General features: G+C 39.3%; 2 protein-coding genes across 4 annotated transcripts; one reads left to right on the forward strand and one right to left on the reverse strand.

Moving 5' to 3' along the window:
- Window positions 1-447: 447 nt before the first annotated feature.
- On the reverse strand, window positions 448-2,195 carry LOC111325525 (uncharacterized). Its single transcript, XM_022929352.2, has one exon. The coding sequence runs from the start codon at window positions 1,989-1,991 to the stop codon at window positions 690-692; it is 1,302 nt and encodes a 433-aa protein (XP_022785087.2). The 5' UTR covers window positions 1,992-2,195; the 3' UTR covers window positions 448-689.
- On the forward strand, window positions 2,174-21,480 carry LOC111325526 (multidrug resistance-associated protein 1). Of its 3 annotated transcripts, none has more exons than XM_088726700.1 (27): window positions 2,174-2,291; window positions 3,669-3,880; window positions 4,011-4,072; window positions 4,482-4,616; window positions 5,521-5,754; window positions 6,338-6,530; window positions 7,131-7,385; window positions 7,580-7,645; window positions 7,912-8,049; window positions 8,534-8,674; window positions 8,894-8,972; window positions 9,682-9,754; window positions 10,217-10,343; window positions 10,901-11,077; window positions 11,425-11,592; window positions 11,847-11,930; window positions 13,327-13,423; window positions 13,717-13,859; window positions 14,500-15,012; window positions 15,404-15,603; window positions 16,223-16,349; window positions 16,711-16,812; window positions 17,113-17,259; window positions 19,153-19,311; window positions 20,143-20,309; window positions 20,384-20,578; window positions 21,125-21,480. In XM_088726700.1, exons 2-27 carry the CDS (start codon window positions 3,752-3,754, stop codon window positions 21,231-21,233), a joined length of 4,020 nt encoding a protein of 1,339 aa, XP_088582826.1. In that variant the 5' UTR covers window positions 2,174-2,291; window positions 3,669-3,751; the 3' UTR covers window positions 21,234-21,480. The 3 variants fall into 3 exon arrangements, 2 of the variants coding, with proteins under 2 accessions (XP_088582826.1, XP_088582825.1); XM_088726699.1 differs by having other exon boundaries at window positions 2,290-2,452; XR_015989281.1 differs by lacking the exon at window positions 21,125-21,480 and having other exon boundaries at window positions 2,263-2,452; window positions 20,126-20,309; window positions 20,384-20,523.
- Window positions 21,481-21,520: the final 40 nt, after the last annotated feature.

The following is a 21,520-nucleotide window of genomic DNA, read 5'->3' on the forward strand; positions in this document are numbered from 1 at the left end:
TATTCAAACACTTTTTCTCTCTGCTAAACATTGACCATCTATTGGTCACTTAAGATCAGGAAGCAGTGAATGCTATCCTTTCTAAGGATTGTGGAGAAAATTGTTCATGGGAGATGTGTAATTTCTCCCTCCACCCCCCCTGAAAAAATAAAAAAAAAGCTTTCCCCTTATATGAACAATTTGTGTAAAATGACATCAGATTAAAACTGTCTCAAGCTTGCACTATTTCTGGGGTCATTTTGCCTTGCCATAAATATTAATTTTAGGCTACTAACAGAAGACCATTAAAAGGTAGATGAAATAAATGTCTGTAATGTAGACAGTCAGCTGATTTGATAGGCACCAATATAAGATCCTACGGCATCAGAAATTAACACCTCAGAGGGTGTGCATCATCCACCTTCCCTTGTGTAGGCACTGTTGTTTCACAAAAGAAATGATGTAAACTTGTTTAAAATATAATAAAATGTAATAAATTGTTGTGATTAATAAAAAAATTTTTATTCCACAATAAAGGCTTGTTTTGTAGCAAGTTGTCCCTTAATCATCAAACATCTGCACACATATCACATTCCTTCAAATGCTGAAAAGTTCATCTGGGTGTAGTAAAGTTAATCAAGTCAAGAAATGCTGGCAAATGGTTCATATTCATACAATACATCACTGAATGTATCTTATGTTTTGATAGGCTAGTATGCTTTAAACAGGTACTGGTGAAGAACCTTTTCTTTCCAAGATCTACGAGGTCGAAACAGAATATCAAATAGAGAATTACACACATCTGGGTCTAATACACGTTCAATCATTTTGACCACCACTGCTAAATGAAACTTACTGTTCTTTAACAAATTGTAAGTTTCTTGCAAGTACTCCCTAACGACAGTCTCTGCATAATCTCTTCTTGTCACCATCACAACTTCAAACTTGCCAAACAATTCAGGATGGAGTTTTCCAACCCTACCAAATGCTAACACAAGGATTACCAAATCATTTGTTGCAAAGGATTTGAGATCATCGCGCTGTAAGAGCTCTTCTTCAACCACTTGAAACACTTCAGCTACAAAAGCATCTGCTCTAGAGTAAGAAAATGACAGAGATGCCAGAGCCCATGGCTGAAATTGACTAAGATCTCGAGTTAAAATTTCACTACCAATCTTCTTGTAAAATTGTCCATCACTGGAAAAGTCAGACTCAGAAAAAGACCAAGCTAATGTGCACAGTTCTTCAGATGAAAAATTTGATATGTCCCTTGAGAAAATCTCCTTATCTAAGGCATGAAAGATTTGAACAACATTTGTGTGCAAACAGTATTTTGCAAATGCCCAGCTTAAATGAGAGAGCTGTTTAGTCGAGTATCCGCTAAGTTTGTGGTACAAAATTCCTCTTTCAAGATCCCTATAGATATAAGAATCTTTAACACACAATTTTGCCATGTAAATCACAACTTTGCATATCTGATTCGCATCAAAGTCATTGAGGTGAACCCTGACGTCTTGCGCTAGCATCTCAAACAAACTCTGTTGGAGAGGCTGGGTCAAAAAGACATCTCTCATCTGAACGTTTTTCGAGAAATACTCCACGATACATTCAAGAATTGTGAATTTATGGAAAGGAGTTAGTTCTCGCTTTTTCTTCACTCTGAACCAGTAGAACTGTAAAAGTCCCTTGATAGACTGTATCTTCTTAATTCGCTTGTTGAGTTTTTCTTCAGGTGTGAACACAGGCTCAGGGTTTACCAGTCCCTCAAGGCGTGTCTTTCGTAATTTCTTGAGAAGCTTGGCAGAAGTTTCTCTGGATTTCTCCATTCTCTCGGCTTTCTTATTAGCTGGACGAGCTACATCTAGTCCAGATGTGTGGAAAAGACAGCTTTTTGGGCAAAAACCCAGAAACACCAGAGAAAAGAATTTATCACGAAGACTAAGAGAGGGAATAGAGCATAACTGATTTCCGACGATGTGGACACGACGAACTTTGGGTAAAAGCGAATTCATTTTCTTTAAAATAACACAATTTTTTTCTTCGAAAAATTCTCCTCGGCACACTGATGTGTTAAAGATCAGTAAGCACTCTGAGTGGTGTTACTATACCAGAGGGTAAAACTTATGCCAGTTCAAACTCCATTATGACGGCCGCCATTTTGTTTAAAGTTAGGTACCAGACTCCTTAGGGAAAAATTGCACCATCCCGTGCAACACAGGCCTCACTCATCAAAGCCTCTCGACATATAAATGAATGGACTTAAGTGGCCGGTTATTCCGTAGTTGCTGCCCAATGTAACACCACAGCTAGAAGTAAGTGATTTTAGCTTGTCATTTGCGTGTCACACGCAGCAAGCCGGTATCCTCAGCTTTACTCCGTATTGGTTAGATTGCATCGCCAACTGAGATCTTTACGTAATCTCAGCGATTGACAAGAATAACTACTACTTAGCGGCTGACTCGAGCTTAGCGTGGTAAGCTATGTTTAATTTTAGGTGGAGGTCGATGTTTTTCCATACTTTCCTGTTACGGCGCGCTAAGCCAGATTCCTCTGATGCGTTTTTTAGAAGGTGCTGTCGAATGGCAACCCTTTGTGCAGCACAACTTACGATCACAACGACAGCGCCGAATATAACAAATTTGCTGAGCTTGTTTTTCTATTTGGGTGAATGGATTTGTTAGTGCGAATTTAATTGCCGGTCGTAGTCAGATCTAGCAAAACCTTCGGGTTCGATTGCGTTGATTGTCAAGCTGCGCGGAAGACTGTCAGTCCTCGGGTTCTTAAACTAAATGCACAAGCGTTCTGCATTCCAAATTCTGTACATGTGCCGGGTTGCATGTACAGTAGTACATGTAAAGTAGATAAAACTACAGAATACATACATCTTATTAGACGTTTTGTTGTGTAGTATCGCTGAGTATTTTACGAATTGTGCCGTATTTTGACGAGCCCATAGGGCGAGTCAAAATACAAACAACAAGTAAAAATACTCAGCGATACTACACAACTAAACGTTTGATAAGAGATTTATATCCAACACGCCAAATTGTTATTTCAGTGTCGGCGAATTTCGCGGATATTTCTGGAGTACAAATATCGCGTGATATTTGTACTCGTCCCGCGCGTTATAAGTACTCGTCCCGCGCGTTATTTGTACTCTACGAAGCACATTTGAATGATAAAGGGTCACTGATTTACATTGAATCACAATTATACATCCTTTTGTGTTGTGCCTCGTTCTTCAAAGAATACTGACAAGGTGGACCTCAGTAGCCCTGTATTTTGTAGTTGCTCCCAAGACTAAATTGCCTAGTCTCTATGATTGACTAAGACTACAGTAATGGTAAATTAGTGTCTTACTCCAGGACCTAATGTGTCAGACAGAAGTAAACATCAAATTCTAATGTTATATATATTGATGTAAAGCTGAATTGTAGACACATGTTGATTGGTTCTTTCTTATGAGCTATGGAAGGAAAGATGCGTAAATGATTTTACCATTGACAGCATTTCATTTTTATTGTATAAAACAGATTCTATGCTGTCATTGGTCTGCACAGTTGTAATAGGTCGCAAAAGTGGACATTTAGATGTCATATATGACCTATGACTGAACGCACGGCATAGTAACATGGAATCTGTTTGTGAGGGACAGTGCACCTTGCTCAGCTTTGTCTTTTTTATTTCAGATTTTATTGTAGTTCTTAGATTCTTTAGTGCCCTTTAATAAATTGGACTGCAGCTGATCAAGTGTTAAACTAGGACTGTAAAAATGGAAGTTCAAGTTGAAGATGGTTCAAAAAGCTCTGAAGTGTTGACTTCTCAAATTCAATCAGAGAATTTTGTTGACAATGGATGGGCTTCTTTTCCTGAGGTTGCAAGGAAGGAAGAAGTAAAAAGGGTAGGTTGAAGTATACAATTTATCAGTGTATGTCTTTCATACCTGTTTCCTTGAAAGGTTACATGTACAATTGTATTCTGCTCATTGTTGAAGGTATTTATTGACAGTGCTTTTCTTTCGTTTCATGTAGAAACAAAATCCTGAAGATAGAGCCAACTTTCTGTCAAGGCTCACATTTTGGTGGTTTAACTGGTGAGAAGTTTTCTGCCAAATTATGTTTTGCATACTCAATTCTATTAGCCTGGTGGTTATTTTGGGCAGCCATGCACTTTATTTTATTTGTTTTTATTATTACTTTTTGTAATTTAAATTTAATTTAATTCAGGATACAAATAAAGTTGTTGTTGTTGTTGTCATTGCATATTAAGATCAAGAAAATGAACCGTGTGACCTGATTGTCTAAGGTTATGGCAATAATGTATTAGTTCCGAAATGACTATGTCAGTGCTCCTCGACTGAGGCTTTACAAGAAATGATCAAAAACTTAAATTCACAGTAGAAATAATCCACAAATTAGAGAATTCTAAAATCCCCTCTACTTGTTTTTAACTTAATGCGCCCATGTCTGGAATAGCGGACAAAAACTTGAAATTTTTTCCAGGATTATATCTACTGGTTACAAAAGACCGCTAGAGGACAAGGATTTATGGGCCTTAAGAAGAGATAATCAAGCAACATATATTGTCTCAAAACTGAAAAACAAATGGATAGAGCAACAAAGAAAATGCAGAAGAATGTAAGATGCCACTCCAGATACAGAGTACTGTAAATGTGAAATCTTACATCATGACTTTGATTTTCTTTAGTGATCATCATCCTTGGGTAAGAAGGAAATAACATGGTGGTTTGACAGGATATGAGAGTTTACTTGATGGGCCGGAGGGGAAGGGGTTCTTTCAATAGTCATATAAACCTGTGTGCCCAGTTGTTATCACCTCTTTATCTTCCTCTTAATTTTCATTGTTTTGCCCATGGTTTTATGAGCAAGGATAAGTGATCTTTAGTTCTGTTTATGTCACCATAGGGACCCCTGCCTAAAGGGAGAACAGTTCTTAGTCATTAGAGCAAATGAAGCTGATTGGATGTAAACAATAATGGACTAATGAACTGAAAAAATAAAAAGCAAAAACAAACAGAAAAAGGAGTACCAAGATTGTATGCTTGCATTTGGATCTATTCTTTTTGCAACAAGATTCTGTATTTTATTGCCCCTTACCCCTGTTCCTTCCCTTTTCCCTCATTTCACACCCCTCTCTCATCAACTCTCAATTCCTATCGCTCAGCTGTTGTATCTATCTCTTTATCCCTTTCACCTGGGCCCAACCTGTTGCCTTGGAACTTCCCCCAACTTCCTACCCCCTCTCCTCTCCTCTCTTTACCTCCTAACTACATCTGTTATCTCACCTCACTCTCAGCATTCACTTGTCACCCCTCAACTTTCAACTCTGACCCTTGACCTTTACCCCTTATTTTTTTGACCCCCCAACGCCACCTTGACTTCTTACCACTCTTCTCTATTTCCAAGAAGTCAATGCAGCTAAGACCCCCTTTGCATTGTTTATTAATGTTGAGCTGTAAAGAATCATCTTGTCGGACATTGCTTGATTTTTGTTAATTTTCTTTTATCTGATTTTGATTAGAAATTCTGCCAGAAGAAGTCATAAAGATGAAGATGGATACAACGAAAGTGATAGACTATTGGATGATGACAATGGCCCTGATGAGAATGTTGAAAATGCATCAACAAGAAAAAAGGAGAACAAGCCTTCACTCAGAAAAACATTGGGAAGCCTGTTTGGATTCAAGTTTGCTCTAGCTGTCTTTTGCAAGTTGTTGCATGATGCGCTCATTTTTGTACAGCCTCAGCTTTTAAAGTACAGTGTTCCCTTTCATTTTATTTGTTGGACAAATAAAGTTAAACTAGTTTCAGAATCTAAAGTATTATAGGTACAGCTGTAGATGGATGGTTGTTAATTCAAATAATCCTTTGTTTTCATTCAAGGTGTACTGCTTTATGTTTCCCAGATTTGCACAACATTTTCAAAAGTTATGCGAGAGAAAGCACTGTCCTCCACCTTCCTTCAGTCAAAAAACCTTAATTAAGAGGCTCAAGATTAAATATGCACAGATTGATAACATGTGGAATATTTACATGTTGAGGAGTACAATGATCAGGGCTCAGACTACTAACTTTTCAAATTACTAGCCAAGTGGCTAGTGACAGTTTAGTGTTATAACAATTTCAGTTTGTTTACTAGCCAAACTGGTTGGTGGAAATCAAAAACCACAAACGAATATGGAATTGCTACTAGTCTGTGGCTAGTTGGTCACAGCTAGTATCTATCTCTGGTGATGTAGCTTAAATGGAGTACTAACTTGCATTTATAAATATTGACCACTAATCGGCATTAATATATGTTATGTTAGTAATTCAAAGAACTGTTTATTTTTCTCAAGGTTATTAGTTGGCTATACTGAAGACAAGGATGACATGTTTGGTCCATGGAAAGAGTGGAAGGGTTATGCGTATGCAGGGGCAATGTTTGGAGTAGCTATCATTCAGTCCTTGGCACTTCACCAATATTTTCACATTATGATACAGATTGGCATGAGGATGCGTACAGGCATCATTGGATTGGTTTATGAAAAGGTAACTGAAATACTTGTTAGTTGGAAAATCTAGAGGAGAGATTTGTTAATTTGTTTGTATTCCTGGTCTCTCCTAGTCGTTCTTGTATATGCATTTATAGTCAAGTAGGTGAATGTTTAAGAGTGTGATAGTTGGATATACAGTATGTTCTCCAATTTAAACTCATCACTTATGTTTTAAGGAGAAAAATACTGGTGGGAATCAAAGTCATGGTTGTTATAATATACCCAATCATGACAGGGAATTCCTTTCTTAATAAAATATTTCCATATTCACATCCCAAGCTACTTTGAAATGCAGATAATTTCAGTTCTAGATCTATACACTCTGTGATTATGGTATAGTGGAAATGGGAGAGGCAGAAGAAAAGGATGACCCCACGCCCTCTCAACTCTTGCTTTTCAAAGGGTGCTAACCCCCTTGTTACAATTTTCATCTCTCCCTCCCCACCTTTTCACTGCCATAAATATCAAATATGATTTACACCTATACTGAGCACTCACTCCCCAAAATTGTGCTTGCCCAAAATTATGCTTGCTCTGCAGGCTATAACTTAAATATAGCTGACACAGATCATATTCTTTTCGGTGTTTTGCATAGGCTTTAGTGTTGAACAGCAAGGCTAAAGGAAAGACAACAGCAGGAGAGCTTGTGAACCTGATGTCTGTGGATGCACAGCGCTTGATGGAGCTTATGACTTACATAAACTCATTGTGGTCAAGTCCACTTCAGATTGCTGGCGCTCTGTACTTCCTCTATAGTACTCTTGGAATCTCCATTCTGGCCGGACTAGGAGTCATGGTGCTAATTATTCCATTAAATATGCTTTTTGGAAGTAGAATGGGTACTCTCCAGGTAAGTTAACATGCCAGGTTTTCATAAATCATGCACCTTTGATGGTGATTATGTTGTTCTCAACAACAAGCACTTCTAGGTTTGTAGTAGATTTTGACTTATACTGCTGCCATCACAGTTCCCTTTAACGTCTTCGCACTGTCATTTGTAATAATTTTTTATTTGAAATCCTTCTATTTTTAACGAAACTTTAGGTAAAACAAATGAATGAGAAAGATGAAAGAATTAAACTGATGAATGAAATTCTCAGCGGAATAAAGGTAAGTTTGTAAAAGTAAATATCTGCAAAGTGAAGGGCATGATATTTACTGCATGATCATACGGTCAAGTTCACATTTTTGGTGACTGTTGGTATTTTGCAAGAAGAAGTCGGCAAAATGATCAGGGTGTAAACGGTTTATAGATCTAATGGGACAGTCATTGTCTGACTTGTGGGTGAATTGAAAGAGAAAAGTTAGTTTCGATCGGTCAGTCGATAAGTTAACTGCGACTTGTTGTATTTATCGATATTATTGTTTGTTTCCAGGTCCTCAAGTTGTACGCTTGGGAGGAGTCCTTCATGAAAGAGGTGGAAAGAAAACGTAAAAAAGAGCTGAAATACTTAAGGAATTCTGATTTCTGGGCGGCAGGATTTATGTTTACTTTTGGCTGTGCGCCGACATTAGTAAGTTCCTAATCAATATTTCCTAGGTTTTCTTTTTTCAAAAACCAAACGAGTCAAGGAACGCAAGGCTAGCGAACGATGAAGAGCAATTTTGTATTGAGTGTTGGAAGTGCTACGAGATTGCATTGCTTTGCTTCCTTCGCCCTCTGATTGGTTCAGAAAACTCGCGCCACTCTTTTAGCCAATCAGATGCAAAATAACGCCACTCATAACTTGGTCCCCTGCATTTTCCCGCGCTTAAAGCAGTTTGTTTGTTTTCATTTTGGGTTTTCTTTTGCTCTTCTGGTTATTGTGTTTATCAGGCAATCCCGAGCGGTATTGTTCGTTTGGGTAGCCTATCAGAACACAGGATTCAGTTCATATTGCCCACGGGCGCTGCCAGCGATATGATATCATAATAAATTCTAACGACAATTGCTTTTTAGCAAATGTTCTTCTAAACTGTTGTGAGCATTTTTTTTTTTCTGTTTTCTGCTTTCTACAGGTGGCAGTTACCACATTTGCCATTTATGTATTTACTGGCCATTTGTTATCAGCCACTAAAGCTTTCGTCGCCTTGGCGCTGTTCAATGTGATGCGATTCCCACTTGTCATGCTCCCTGATGTCATTGTTTCTTGCGTTCAGGTAACTCAATAACTCACCTCTCTTTTTTTTTTTTTTTCTTTCTTTTTTTTTTTTTCTCTTTTTTTTTTTCTTTTTTTTTTGTTTGACCTTATGGCCCTCTATTTGACCCCAAGTTTTCAAAAGTAACTTTTTCCTCAGAATTTCGAAACGTTATTCCGCATGGGAATTTATCGAAAGTTTTCTTGTTTTTGTTTTTTTTGTTTTTTGTTTATTTAACAGGCAAGTGTATCTCTGAAGAGGCTGCAAGATTTTCTAAATTTAGAGGAGCTGGACCTCAACAGTGTCCAAAAAACAACGTGTAAGGCTTCCCGTTCACCCTCGTTTCATTTTAGGAGAATCACTCAGTGATACGTATGATGCACGATCCTCGCAGTAGAGAGCGCTATTTATGCAATAGCGAAAATCAGACCTGAAAAAAAATCAGGCCTGTACGGGATTCGAACCACTGACCTCTGCGATACTAGTGCAGCGCTCTACCAATTGAGCTAACAAGCCAACTGGGAGCAGGCCAGCAGATCATACGTATCTATAACCGCAGTTCAAAATATATGAACTTCGTATATTCATCGGATCTGATCACTCAATGAACTGTTCGTCAACTTATAAAATGGTAATCTGTTAGCAGGGATTAATGCTCTGAAGAGATAGTATAAATAAACGATCTGCTCAGCAAAATGGAGAGAGGGTGGAAACTGGGTTTATTTCCTTACGAGCGACAGAAAAGGACTGAAACACAGTCAAGTAACAACAGAAGAAATGAAAACATTGAATACAGTAACAACTATAGAGACAACATGGTCGTCAACAACAAAGCAACAACAGCGATAATCACAACAACAACAACAATAGGCAATGGGTGAAGTACCGCAAAAAGCGAACTTCTTTGCTACACTTTGTCGTGACATAATGCCTTTCGAACTCAGACGAATTTTGCTAACTGCCTCATGCACGTCTCTTTTCAGACTTTTCATTGTGTTTCATTTGTTTACGTGTATTTTATTTTGCAGTGTCGTCCTCTACCGTGTCTATAGAGAATGGTACATTTACCTGGAGCAGCAGGGCTGCGCCTGTGTTGAAAGAGTGAGTATTGGAAGTTGGCGGCGAATTGCCAACAACTAAAGGTGATAAGGAAGAGCATTACTTGCAAATAGCCAATGTTTTATACACTGGAAGTGCTTACAAATGGAAGTAAAACTGTCTCCTGCATGCGCAACCGTGCGCTAATGATGAAAACGTGAAAGGGGATTAAAGGCAAAGACCCAGCATGTATTTCTTTGGGAACGTCATTCACTGGTTTAACTTTATTAATGACACGACGATTTTCCGGCTCAACGGCGGACTGACGATTAAAAGGAGCACTCAGAAAAACTTATGATTGGCAGTTGAATTTTCCATTTCGAACCGGACACGGACCGGGCGCGAACCGAACACGGACCGAGCACGGTGTAACTGACATTCCCGCAATGTGGACGGTTTAATTTTCGTTTGCTTTTTGGACATCTGACACTTCTAGCTTAACCAGTCAGTTTTTTTTTTTTTCAGGGTGTCGTTGCAAATTCCAAGTGGCTCGCTTGTCGCCATAGTCGGTCAGGTTGGATGCGGAAAATCCTCCTTGCTTTCTGCCCTCCTCGGAGATACCGAGAAAGTAGAAGGAATTGTCTCTGTAGAGGTGAGATTCTCTGTACTGTAGAATGGCGTTCAACAATTTTCAAACGTGATCAGGGATTGCGCAAGTTTTACATTGCTTTCCTCTCGCGTGAAGCTAAACCCGGAGCAATTGCCGATATCATCTTGTCAATGCTGATAGCTACTTCTTGAACGAGCAAACTATAAACCAATCTCAACCTGGTCAGTTTCACTTTTCCCACGCTTCAAGTTGTTAACATCCCGTTTTCTTGTGCCCCTTATGGCTTTCTTGTGAAGCCCCTTTCAAAATAGCCAAGGACTTTACTATGGATTTTGCTTCACCACACCTCATCAAAAAGCGCTGCAGTCGTTTGTTCTTGGGTTTCGGAGCATGTACCGCTGAACCAAACTTTGAAATTGCAAGAAAAAGGAATTTAACAAATTCTTCTTGTCGGTATCAAAGGAAATATGCAGAGAACGGTATGGACAATATGGATACTGATGTTGGAGTGCAAAGGTCTAAGCTCTCCCATCGAAACACTTTACTTTCCCCTTTTAAAAACAACTATTTAAAAATACATTGCATTTGTTTATTTGTAGGGAACTGTGGCGTATGTTGCCCAGCAAGCTTGGATACAGAACGCAACTTTACGAGAAAATATTCTGTTTAGCAAAGCAATGGATTCTGCACGTTACGAAAGCGTGCTTGACTCTTGTGCTTTGAGACCTGACCTGGAAATTCTTCCTGCCGGTGACTCCACAGAAATCGGAGAGAGAGTATGGTCTTTTGTTTCTTTTTAGAGGAGCTATGGTTTTCAACTGACCGTTCTCAGTCCAAAATGACATCTGAACATTAAAACCACTAAAAGTCAAAGTACACGGGAAATTTTTGACGACACCAAAGTAGGCACACTCCGTAAGCTATCTAATTTCTTAGACTATGACCAGAAATAAAGTTGATAGATGGGAAAAAGAGTAATCAAGAAAAATGTCGAGATTCTTACGTTTTTCGTACAATATTTACCTTTTTTCTGTTGGTGATAGTTACGTGGTCCATGAGCCCTTTTTCTTTTCTGTGTATTAAAAATTTCATTTTGTTTTGATAATTATTTTTCTCCTTTCAGGGTATAAATCTTAGTGGTGGACAGAAACAGCGAGTAAGCTTGGCTCGTGCTGTGTACTTCAATGCTGATATCTACTTGTTGGACGATCCGCTCAGTGCTGTGGACTCACATGTTGGAAAACACATTTTTGAGAATGTTGTCGGGCCACGAGGAATGTTACGAAACAAGGTTTGATGGAGTTCATGTTTCAGAGCTTGCGGGCTCAATCCCTGGGTAGCGTTATTTGTTTTGTGATCAATCCACCATTTTAAACGTTAGCACGCAGGCGTGCTAGTCTGTGTTTTGACTGCTCTCACAATTCGAGTCAAGGAATTTTGAGAAATTTAGTTCACCCTTCCTTGCGAATTCAGTATATTTTAAGACTTGCTACCTCCACAGTGTTTGATCATTTCGAAGTTCGCCTTGTTTGTTTTTCTTTACAGACTCGTTTGCTCGTTACTCATGGTATTCATTTTCTTCCTCAAATGGATCAAATTCTTGTGCTCAAAGATGGAAGAATTACCGAGGTTTGTTTATTGATCACCTCATGCATGTAGACTACAAGCACTCCCTCCTTCCCAGTACTTTTGGATCGCCTCACTCATGGAGCTCCTGCGGCGCACCGCGTCGCTCCAAGAGTTCCCCGCGACGCCCTAATAATAATTTTTCTTCGCCAATTTTTTTTTTTTACTTTGCCTCGCCGATGAAGAGGGACTGCTCGAAGTCTAAATAGCATGGTATGTTGAGATAAATGAAAGCTCGTGTACCACAAAACACCATGAATAGCTCTTGTCGAACGGGAGGGATCTTTCTCGTACACAAATTTTCTGTGAGGGTTTTGTTTTGTCTTTTTAACAGAAAAAACTATCTCAAACAGATATGTTTCCTTTTCGTCAAGTAGACCAAATGCGGGACATTTCCTGCGGTAAAATTAATCAAGAAAAAGTGGAGTGAATTTTCGGCAATGTCGCAAAGGTTGGTTTCAAAATGACTCAAACTACAAGATAGTGTTTAAGAAAAAAGAACAACGTTTTAAAAAGATCGTAAAAAAAAAACTTAAATCGCTCGACTGACACAACTACTTACCTTTTGACAACTCAATATATTTTTTTTAGTATATACTAAAAGAGTAGATAGCATTGAAGGCGCGCTCTGTTGGCTTGTCAAACTCCGAATATCCTTTGCTATTTACCTCCGAGCAACTCGGGAAAAAATGGCGTCCCGGTTTGCATCCGTGACAAGCAAAGAAATCACTCAAATTAACAACGGAGCAGTCCCTGAAGTTCACAAAGAAAGCGACTTAATTTGGTTTGGTCGTGTTTAAAGGTACTGATGTAAGTTTTTAACCCGGAGTTTATCGATAAAAACCAATGAGAAAGGTTTTGTTTACAAATACAACTTAATCTTGCGTAAACTCACTTGTTTACTTCCGCGCATGAAAATGTTGGAATCATTGCTGGAATGTATGAATTAAGATAAATTTTTGGTGGTGTATATTATCTCACTGTTTTAGTATATACTAATATAACTATTCACCTCAGTGTCGGTGGCTAGCGGTGGATATTTAACTCGCCGCTTCGCGGCTCGGTAAATATCCACCACTAACCACCTCCACTTCGGTGAATAGTTGTTAAATATTGCGACTTACATAACACTACGTAATGAAAGTTGATAACACAAAATTTCACACAAGTTAACAATACAGCAATCAACACTAAGTTTGGGTCCTATTCGCAATCAACACCACATACACAACGGACCTTCTAAAGTCGCCATTGATGCTTAGCAAAGCACATTGAAAAGTATGCAACGGAGAGCTCAATAGCGCTAGTGACGGTGCCTTTCACGCCTTACATCAGAAATAAGCTGTTTTCTCCCCACCAACGGTACTGTTATTGTTCCTGATAAATTCTCTCTTTCCAGTGCGGTACTTACTCAGAGTTGATGGCCAACTCAGGGGCCTTCGCCGAATTCCTACAAACTTATTCATCAGAAAACCAACCTTCAGACAACTCAAAAGGTAAAAAAAAAAAAAAAATTGCTTTTACAAGGGGGGGCCACGAGGTTCCATTACTCCAAATACTTAACATGGTTGTTATGACTTCTTCTGTATAACCTATCCAGAGTGCTTTTGTTGCATTATTTTTTATTTTTTTTTTTTTTGGTACACGTCCACAATCATGGTTTATCAATTCTAAGGGAGAAACACGTGATTTGATGACCAACGTCTGAAAATCCAATTTTTCGCCTTGACTTTCACAATTCCCTTTTTTTAGTTTTTCTTTCGTATGTGTTATTGTTTGTGTGTTATAGAAAATGAGGAAGAGAGATCTGTAGTGGAAGCTAGCTCCAAAGCAAGCACTTCTGACGTAAAGGATGTTAGTCAAAAGGTTGAAAACGAAGATGAGGATAAACTGGGGAAAATGATCGAGGAAGAGCGCTCAGAGACTGGTAGAGTAAGTATAGATGAACAATTTGCGTAGCAACCATTAACGGGTGAAGAATTTTTGAGAGGTCCGTGAAGGTTTCAGTATTTTACCAGCAGAATTTTTCCTTACAGTATGAATACAAAATCAAGCAGACAAGTGATGAGAATAAAGAAAAATATCAATTAGGGGGATTAAATGCCAGTGGCTCCAATAGCAAATTGAAACTAACGTCCTTAGAATTGTAAAGGCTGAAAGTTTCCAAAGAAACGAATAAAAAAGCTGACGTTTTCAGCTTTTTTATTCGTTACGGTGGCCAATTTACTATCTCAACTTAGCTTATGTAACCAATTACCTTAGAATAGTCCTTTTTTGCAGTTGTGGGCTTGGTGGCCAAGCCTTTGAACAGGAGTGAGGCTTAGGGTGACCTTGTTATGATCGAGATGTTGCTGTTTTTCAAATGCAAATTACTTTGTTGTCAGGCTAACTAGTTACAGGTCTCTATCACAACAGGGTCACCCTTAGCCTCACTCCTGTTCAAAGGCTTGGCCACCAAGCCCACAACTGTAAAAGGGACTATTGTGAGGTAGACGGTAAGGATAGTTACCAACGCTATGTGCGAGTGAAGGGGTTATTTGTATCAGTAATGTGATTTCTCGGATTGTTTTAGGTCAAATTCGCAGTATTCTTCTCTTATCTCAAGTCCGTGGGCTGCTGCGCTTCTTTCCTCACCTTATTATCCTTTGTCCTGATGGAAGCTTGCACAGTAGGGACAGGAATATGGCTGGCTTATTGGAGCTCGGCAAATGTCACTACAGATGAACAAAGAAACTTGTACTTAGGAATTTACGGTGGTCTCGGTTTGGGTCAAGGATTCTTCACTTTCCTTGTTTCCGTTTTTTTCACGATTGGAGCCATGAGAGCCTCTCGAAGATTGCACCGCAGCCTTCTGATCAACATCATGCATTCACCAATGAGCTTCTTTGACACCACCCCACTGGGGAGAATTGTCAACAGGTTCTCGAAAGACTTGTACACTATTGATGACACTATACCGCGCTGTGTGACGGATTTTTTCTGGTGCTCGCTCGAAATCATTGGGATGGTCGCGGCGATAAGTTACGCCACTCCGCTGTTTTTAGCCACGTTGCCTGTTTGTGCAATTTTTTATTTCTATATACAGGTAAACGAGTCAAGGCGAAAAGAAAGCCTGGAGCCCGTTTTTTGTCGTGGCGAGTTTTCTTGTTGTATAGATGGAAGAATGTGAATTCTTATTTTAAGTAGTCTTAAATTGAATTCAACTGCAGCAAGTTTTTATTATAACATAGCTAATAAATGCGTTCAATCAAATTCAAGTGTGCTTGCGTGCTGGCTCGGTCGAAGAACGAAGTTGGCCGAGGATGGAAAGGATTGCAACAGATTTCTAACAGCTAACAAAAAAATCTCGTTCTAAGTTTATCCAACATGCATTAACTGTGGTGTTCAGTGTTTCCTTTAACCGAGAATTAGCCAACTTTTTCTTTCCTTGGTCGTTATGTTGAGTGCATTGAACGGATTTTAATATATTTCTACAGAGAGTTTATGTGGCAACATCGCGGCAGTTGAAAAGGATCGAGTCCGTCAGTCGATCACCAATCTACAGTCACTTCCTGGAAACAGTGAACGGCGCCAGCACCATACGAGCATTTTCTCAACAACGCCGCTTTATCCTCGATAATTACTATAAAACGGATGAGAATCAAGTGGCTTACTATTCTACTGTATCTTCAAACAGGTGAGAAAGAGGACGTATGGGGAAAACAAGGAAGGGTTCGTAGTTTTGCGCATGTGCACGTCTTAAAGTAACTTTATTCAAATAAAATTTTGAAACAATCAGAAGCACGTGCAGGGAAAGCTGGGGGAGGAGAGTGGAGGGGCTGTTGACTTAAAAACGCTTTTTAGATCGTCGAAGCGTGGCGTCAAAGTTTTTTTTTTCTGTTTCTGAGCTTTTTGGTTACCATATGCGCATGTCTAGTGTGTCATTTCGTAGGATTTCATGAAATTACTGCACCAGTTATAATATTAACTGTGTACGTAAATGGCTACTTCATCAGGAGATCACGTTCTTAGCTTCGTTTTTCTCGTGTAAGCTCTGTTATGGTGGATTGCCAATCAAAATTTAATGTTTATTGGAAACAGAGTAGGTCATGTGTTTCGTTAAGTTTTGTTGAACGTTTTAGAATTTGTGTTTCATCCTTGTTTTAGGGCACTTAAGGTCCATAATTTCCGCGTCCGTGCTGACTTTTTGCCACAACGAAAGTGGGAACACAAATTTAGGGACAGGACTTGGGTCCACTTGATAGGGGGGTTTCATTTAGAATGGGGATCCTTAATGCTGTGTATTGTCTCCACAGGTGGCTTGCAGTTCGACTTGAATTTCTCGGTAACTGCTTAATACTCTTTGCTGGATTGTTTGCTGTGTTGAGCAGAGACAAAATCATGAGTGGGTTGGTCGGAATGTCGTTAACGTATTCGTTAGAGGTGAGGACACAAACCATTACTGTGCCGTAATATTATTGCGTTGTATTGAACGTCAACATGGCCGGAGCACTGGCGAGAACGAGTTTCCTCGACAGAGCGTTCCTGGTGCTCAGTCTTTCTGTTAGCGACGAGAAATGCCTAACTGAACGTTATCGTAACACTGTTGTGTTAAAGAAAAATGGAAACTGAGTTTGACGTACATACCGACACTACAATATAACACAAGCTGAAAGCAGTGTAAGAGTAAACGTGTTGTTTCACTTGCCCCCCCGATAACACCACTTGGAAGCCTGAACGACACATTTGTTACAAGAACTGAGGAATTTATCAGATTCATTTACTTCTCTCGTATCTTCATTAGATTACGGAAACTCTCAACTGGGCAGTGCGCATGACAAGTGAACTGGAAACTCAACTTGTTTCCGTTGAAAGAGTGAAAGAATATTCAGAAACAGATACAGAGGTAAATAACGATAATGACAGAAATGTTCATTAAAATTTTTTAGATTCTGAGTTCGAGATTTCTACTGCGTAATAGTTGAAGGTTTCTCGTGAGTTGAACTCAAAATGATTTTAAACTAGTTTGATTTGTAGTTAAATTTTCCTTATTCTTCTAAGACCGAAAGAAAAAATTAACCTGGTTAGAGGTCGTTGAGTCTTATTTTAAACTATAACATAAATATTTAATGAATAGGTTGCAAGAGATGTAACATCATCATTTTCTTTAGTCACTCACTTTCAGTCATATTTTTTTTAAACTTAGGCTAGATGGATCATCCCCGAAAATCGACCGCCAGACGACTGGCCATTCACTGGACGGATTGTAATGGAACAGTTTGACTTGAGATACAGAGAGGGATTACCTCTTGTACTAAAACAGATCAGCTGCGATATTAAACCTGGAGAAAAGGTACACAAACAAGCCGGAGTAATCGATAAACATGTAATCGTGGCACTGTGGTCTTTACTTTGGTTTCTCAAACTTTTACTCCCAGAAGTGTGTAACACGTAACTTCCCCTCTTTAACATCTAAACATTGTCCTGCAAACAGGTTATAAGAATACCTAAGATTATCGGGTAGACTAAAGTTACGGAGTTCGACTTTTGAAATCCCTCTTGGTTTTAAGCTTTGCGCGCAATGAATCATTGTTAACTGGAAAGCTTCACAAATCAAATTGCGTCAGTAATAGTGAGGGCCAGCGCACTGTTCGCTTACACTTTTCCATGCATTTGGTCATGAAGTCTGATCGTCCGGGTGAGTGAAATCCTTAACCCTTTAATTTAACTCCCATGAGTCAGTAACCAAGACAGAATTCTTCCTTACAATATCAATGCATCATCAAGCAGACAAATGATGAGAACAAAGAAAAATATGAATTAGGGGATTCTTAGGCCTAGTCTATACGTCGCGCTTTAATTCCATTAAATTCGCCGTTCCGTCGACGTAAATCGTGGCGTGGTTTTATGGGTCGAAATCAATACGATCGAATTTAATTCTCTTCCCAAATGCAGTGCCTCTGGTCAGAGGTGTCATTTTGAAACAAACATGGCGCGGTTGAAATACGTTAAGTAAATGTATGCATTTCATTCGACGCGACGCTAGTGCGACGTTAAAACTGAAGACGCGTTATCGATATTTTATCCGTCTTACCAGGACGGATAAAACGTCAAGGACGAATTTAATTCGTTTTAGACGTCGCGCTATCGTCGAATTTAATTGCTTGTGGGACCTTAAATTAAATTCGTCTGAATTAAATTCGACTGTAGCGCGATAGGATAGGATAGGATAACTTTATTTATACACGGTTTTTCCATCAGTTGATTTAGTGAATTCTATACTAGAAACCTGTCTATCTAACTACAATAATAATTTGATAATAACAATTCGAATAAAAGAAATAAATTAAAAAAAAATTCTGCTTTTCATGGGGGCCGTGTCTAAAATTTACTTAGAATTAAGATCTTACTTTAAACTGTGGCGACTTAATTTAGATTTGAAATCAGTCAGCGAAGACGCTTGTCTTAGGTCTACAGCTAAGTTGTTCCACAATTGAGCTCCGCTGTACAAAAAACTACTCTTGAGATAGTCAGTTCGAGGTTGTGGAAGAACTAATTTGTTTTCGGTATTCCTTAAACGATAAGCACTTACACTGTCAGGATATACAAATCTTGATCTCAGATAATCAGGTGTCATACCATGTAATGTTTTATACATTAGGACAGATTTCTGTTCCAATCTTTGATAGTAGAGTCTGCGCCACCCTAGCGCCCGGAACAAATCATCCAAATTACTATCATAGCTCGCTGACATTGGGATGCGAGCTGCCCGATTTTGCAGTCTTTGTAGTTTTTCAGAAAGGCCTTTGTTACAGTTTCCCCACACTACGTTATAATAATCAAAATGTGGTTGAATAAGACTATTATAAACTTTAATTAAAACATTAAATGGAGTGAGATGCCGAATTCGTTTAATCGCACCAATGGCACAAGGTATCTTCTTAGAGATGTTTTCAATATGACACTCCCAATTTATATTTTGATCGACATAAACTCCAAGGGATTTGGCGACGTATGAACTAGGCCTTAGTTGATCCAATATCAAATCCTCTGAACTGAAATCATAAGAATTGTAAGACAGACGGTGAGGAGAATTACTTATGAGATCCTTGGAGTGAAAGGGTTGGAATTGCTATCGTCATCAGCGGTGACTAACGTTTAGACAGAGTCAGAGTCAAGTTCATACCACCCGTTCAGTTAAGTAACAAATCGGTTTAAATCTTCGTGTCCCTTTTGATTCCAACAGATAGGCATTGTTGGCCGAACTGGAGCAGGAAAGTCCTCGTTAACGTTAGCTTTGTTCCGTATTCTGGAGAGAGCTGGTGGAAAAATAACAATCGATGGTGTTGACATTGCTTCTCTTGGGCTGCAGGATTTACGCTCGCGGCTAACCATTATCCCTCAGGTAATGGCACAGTATAGGTATGCGTGTCCAAACAATAGGGAGCTTCAGCAACGACGACGGCGACGGCAACGGCAACGAAAGCGTCGTGTCGAAATCTAACTTTTCGTTTTTGTAACCCTTTCGAGGTTATTCCGATGTGTTTCACTTAGAAAATGCTGGCGAACTATTCAGTGACTATATCACTACGAACGGCGTTAAAGTAAGGAGAAAGAAAGAAAAATTAACCGTCATTCGCTCACGTTCTCGAGAAAACCTAAAGTTTGGTTATTTCACGTTGTTGTTTTGTCGAGAACGGCAAATAATGTACCAAAATGTTAAACGCACGTGCAGGGCGATTGTTTTTGCTAATTAAGCATATTGTTTTCGGCCGTTCTCGTTGCCGTCGCCGTCGTCGTTGCTTAAGTTCCCTAATATTGACACGTGTACGGACACGTGTGTATGCGAGATGAGGTGATCTGGTGATTAGTACGTTGGACTCCTGATCGATATGTCCTGGTACCTTTGAGCTGCAAGGAAAACCTAGAGCAAGTGAGTAGGTAACATTACAACAGACTGACCTCCCACCCTGGGGTGGTAGCGATACCCTCCTCCCCTAGCTACGTGCTTCATGCCAATGAAACCGAGGTAAGTTTTGCCACAATGGGCCTTCGGCTCCACAAGGTGACGTTATCATAGCTTGCGGGGGCTGGTAACAAATGGTAAACTTGTGATCAAGGAGCTTGCTGTTTTTCTCGATCAAATTAATTTCTGTTTTATCGTCTTTGCTATTACTCTTAGAGTTTGTTTTTTGTATCCTGATCCTTCTAATTCTTAGCATGAATATCGCAACAGGATCCAGTGCTGTTCTCTGGGGACCTTCGACTTAACCTTGATCCATTCAGTAAATATACTGATGACCAGCTCTGGCACGTCTTAGAAGTGAGCCACCTGAAGAACTTTGTCTCGGGGCTGAGTGAGGGACTTCAGTACACAATTGCAGAGGGAGGAGAGAACTTGAGGTAATTTTATTTGACGATTTCTTTTCTTTGACTTTATTATTAAACAAGCTATTCATTACGGCTGTATTCCGCAGTGTTGGTCAACGGCAGTTGGTGTGCTTAGCACGTGCGCTTCTACGTAAAAGTAAGATCTTGGTTCTGGACGAAGCCACGGCCGCGGTGGACTTGGAAACTGATGAACTCATTCAGCAAACGATTCGGCGAGAGTTTGCTGACCGCACAGTGTTCACCATAGCTCACAGGCTTAATACCATTATGGATTATGACAGGTTGGTAGTTTTTGCCCGACCATGACGAGAAACGGATCTTCGGTAGCGTTCGTGGTGAAGCAAGCGTAAAGGAAGTTTTTAACGTTCGAGGACCTACGATTGAATTTCTGCTCTAAATCTAAATAGTTCTCCCAGCAAAGAGCTTGTTGCTAACGCCATTTTGTGATTTTCATCTTTCTGTCGCCCTTTTGTTTTTCTTTTCGTGATAGTTTGAATATTTTTGGTCCATCAAATTATATCCTTTTTTGTTTTTGGTTTTTGGTTTTTTTTTTTGTTTTTTTTTTTCATTCTTTTTCATAATGAATTGATTTTTTTGGGGAGACATTTTCTTTCATTTCTCGGAGTTAGCGACTTTAAAGGTGCAAGATACTTGTATAAATCGGAGTACCTTTGTAACCTTGAAAAGCAGGGCGGAGAGATTTTAACTTCTCTCCACCCTGTTGAATAGTGTTGAAAGTAGTGACGACTTGTTCAGGCTGGTTTCATAAGATTGCGGGAATCGAAGAGGTTACGATGACGAATAAACCAGTTTGTTTTCATTTGCAGGGTGTTGGTTCTCGATAGCGGCTCCATTGCTGAGTTTGATTCCCCCGCAAACTTACTTAGTAGAAACGGACTTTTCGCGAAATTGGTTCAAGATGCAAAGCTTGCCTGAGGACTTTGCGAGCATCAGTTGTGTTTTTGGATTCCCGCCAGCACAGTTCAACCTGACATGTGGTTTTTGAAAAGGACCCGCGTGTTCAAATCGAACACACACTGCATAAAAGCGCTAACATTTAGTTCACGAGATGTTTATATTACGTTATTTTAGTTTTTAATTTAGTCAAAAACTATGCTCTTTGTATTTAAGACACCGATAAGCCAGTCGCTCATGCAAAAATGATTAAATTAAGTTTTTTTGATGCGTATTTCCTGTGATGCTTTCTCTCGGACACTCAGGGT

This window comes from Stylophora pistillata, chromosome 7 (assembly GCF_964205215.1).
Source record: "Stylophora pistillata chromosome 7, jaStyPist1.2, whole genome shotgun sequence".
Classification (NCBI taxonomy): domain Eukaryota; kingdom Metazoa; phylum Cnidaria; class Anthozoa; order Scleractinia; family Pocilloporidae; genus Stylophora; species Stylophora pistillata.

What these genes read in the sequence shown, in the direction of transcription:
- LOC111325526 (XM_088726700.1), top strand. Translation starts at nt 3,752, where the DNA reads ATGGAAGTTCAAGTTGAAGATGGTTCAAAAAGCTCTGAAGTGTTGACT. An exon ending in GGCTAACCATTATCCCTCAG is followed by an intron (nt 19,312 to 20,142) that starts GTAATGGCACAG and finishes ATATCGCAACAG; the next exon opens with GATCCAGTGCTGTTCTCTGG. An exon ending in GAGGGAGGAGAGAACTTGAG is followed by an intron (nt 20,310 to 20,383) that starts GTAATTTTATTT and finishes TGTATTCCGCAG; the next exon opens with TGTTGGTCAACGGCAGTTGG.
- LOC111325525 (XM_022929352.2), bottom strand. Translation starts at nt 1,991, where the DNA reads ATGAATTCGCTTTTACCCAAAGTTCGTCGTGTCCACATCGTCGGAAAT.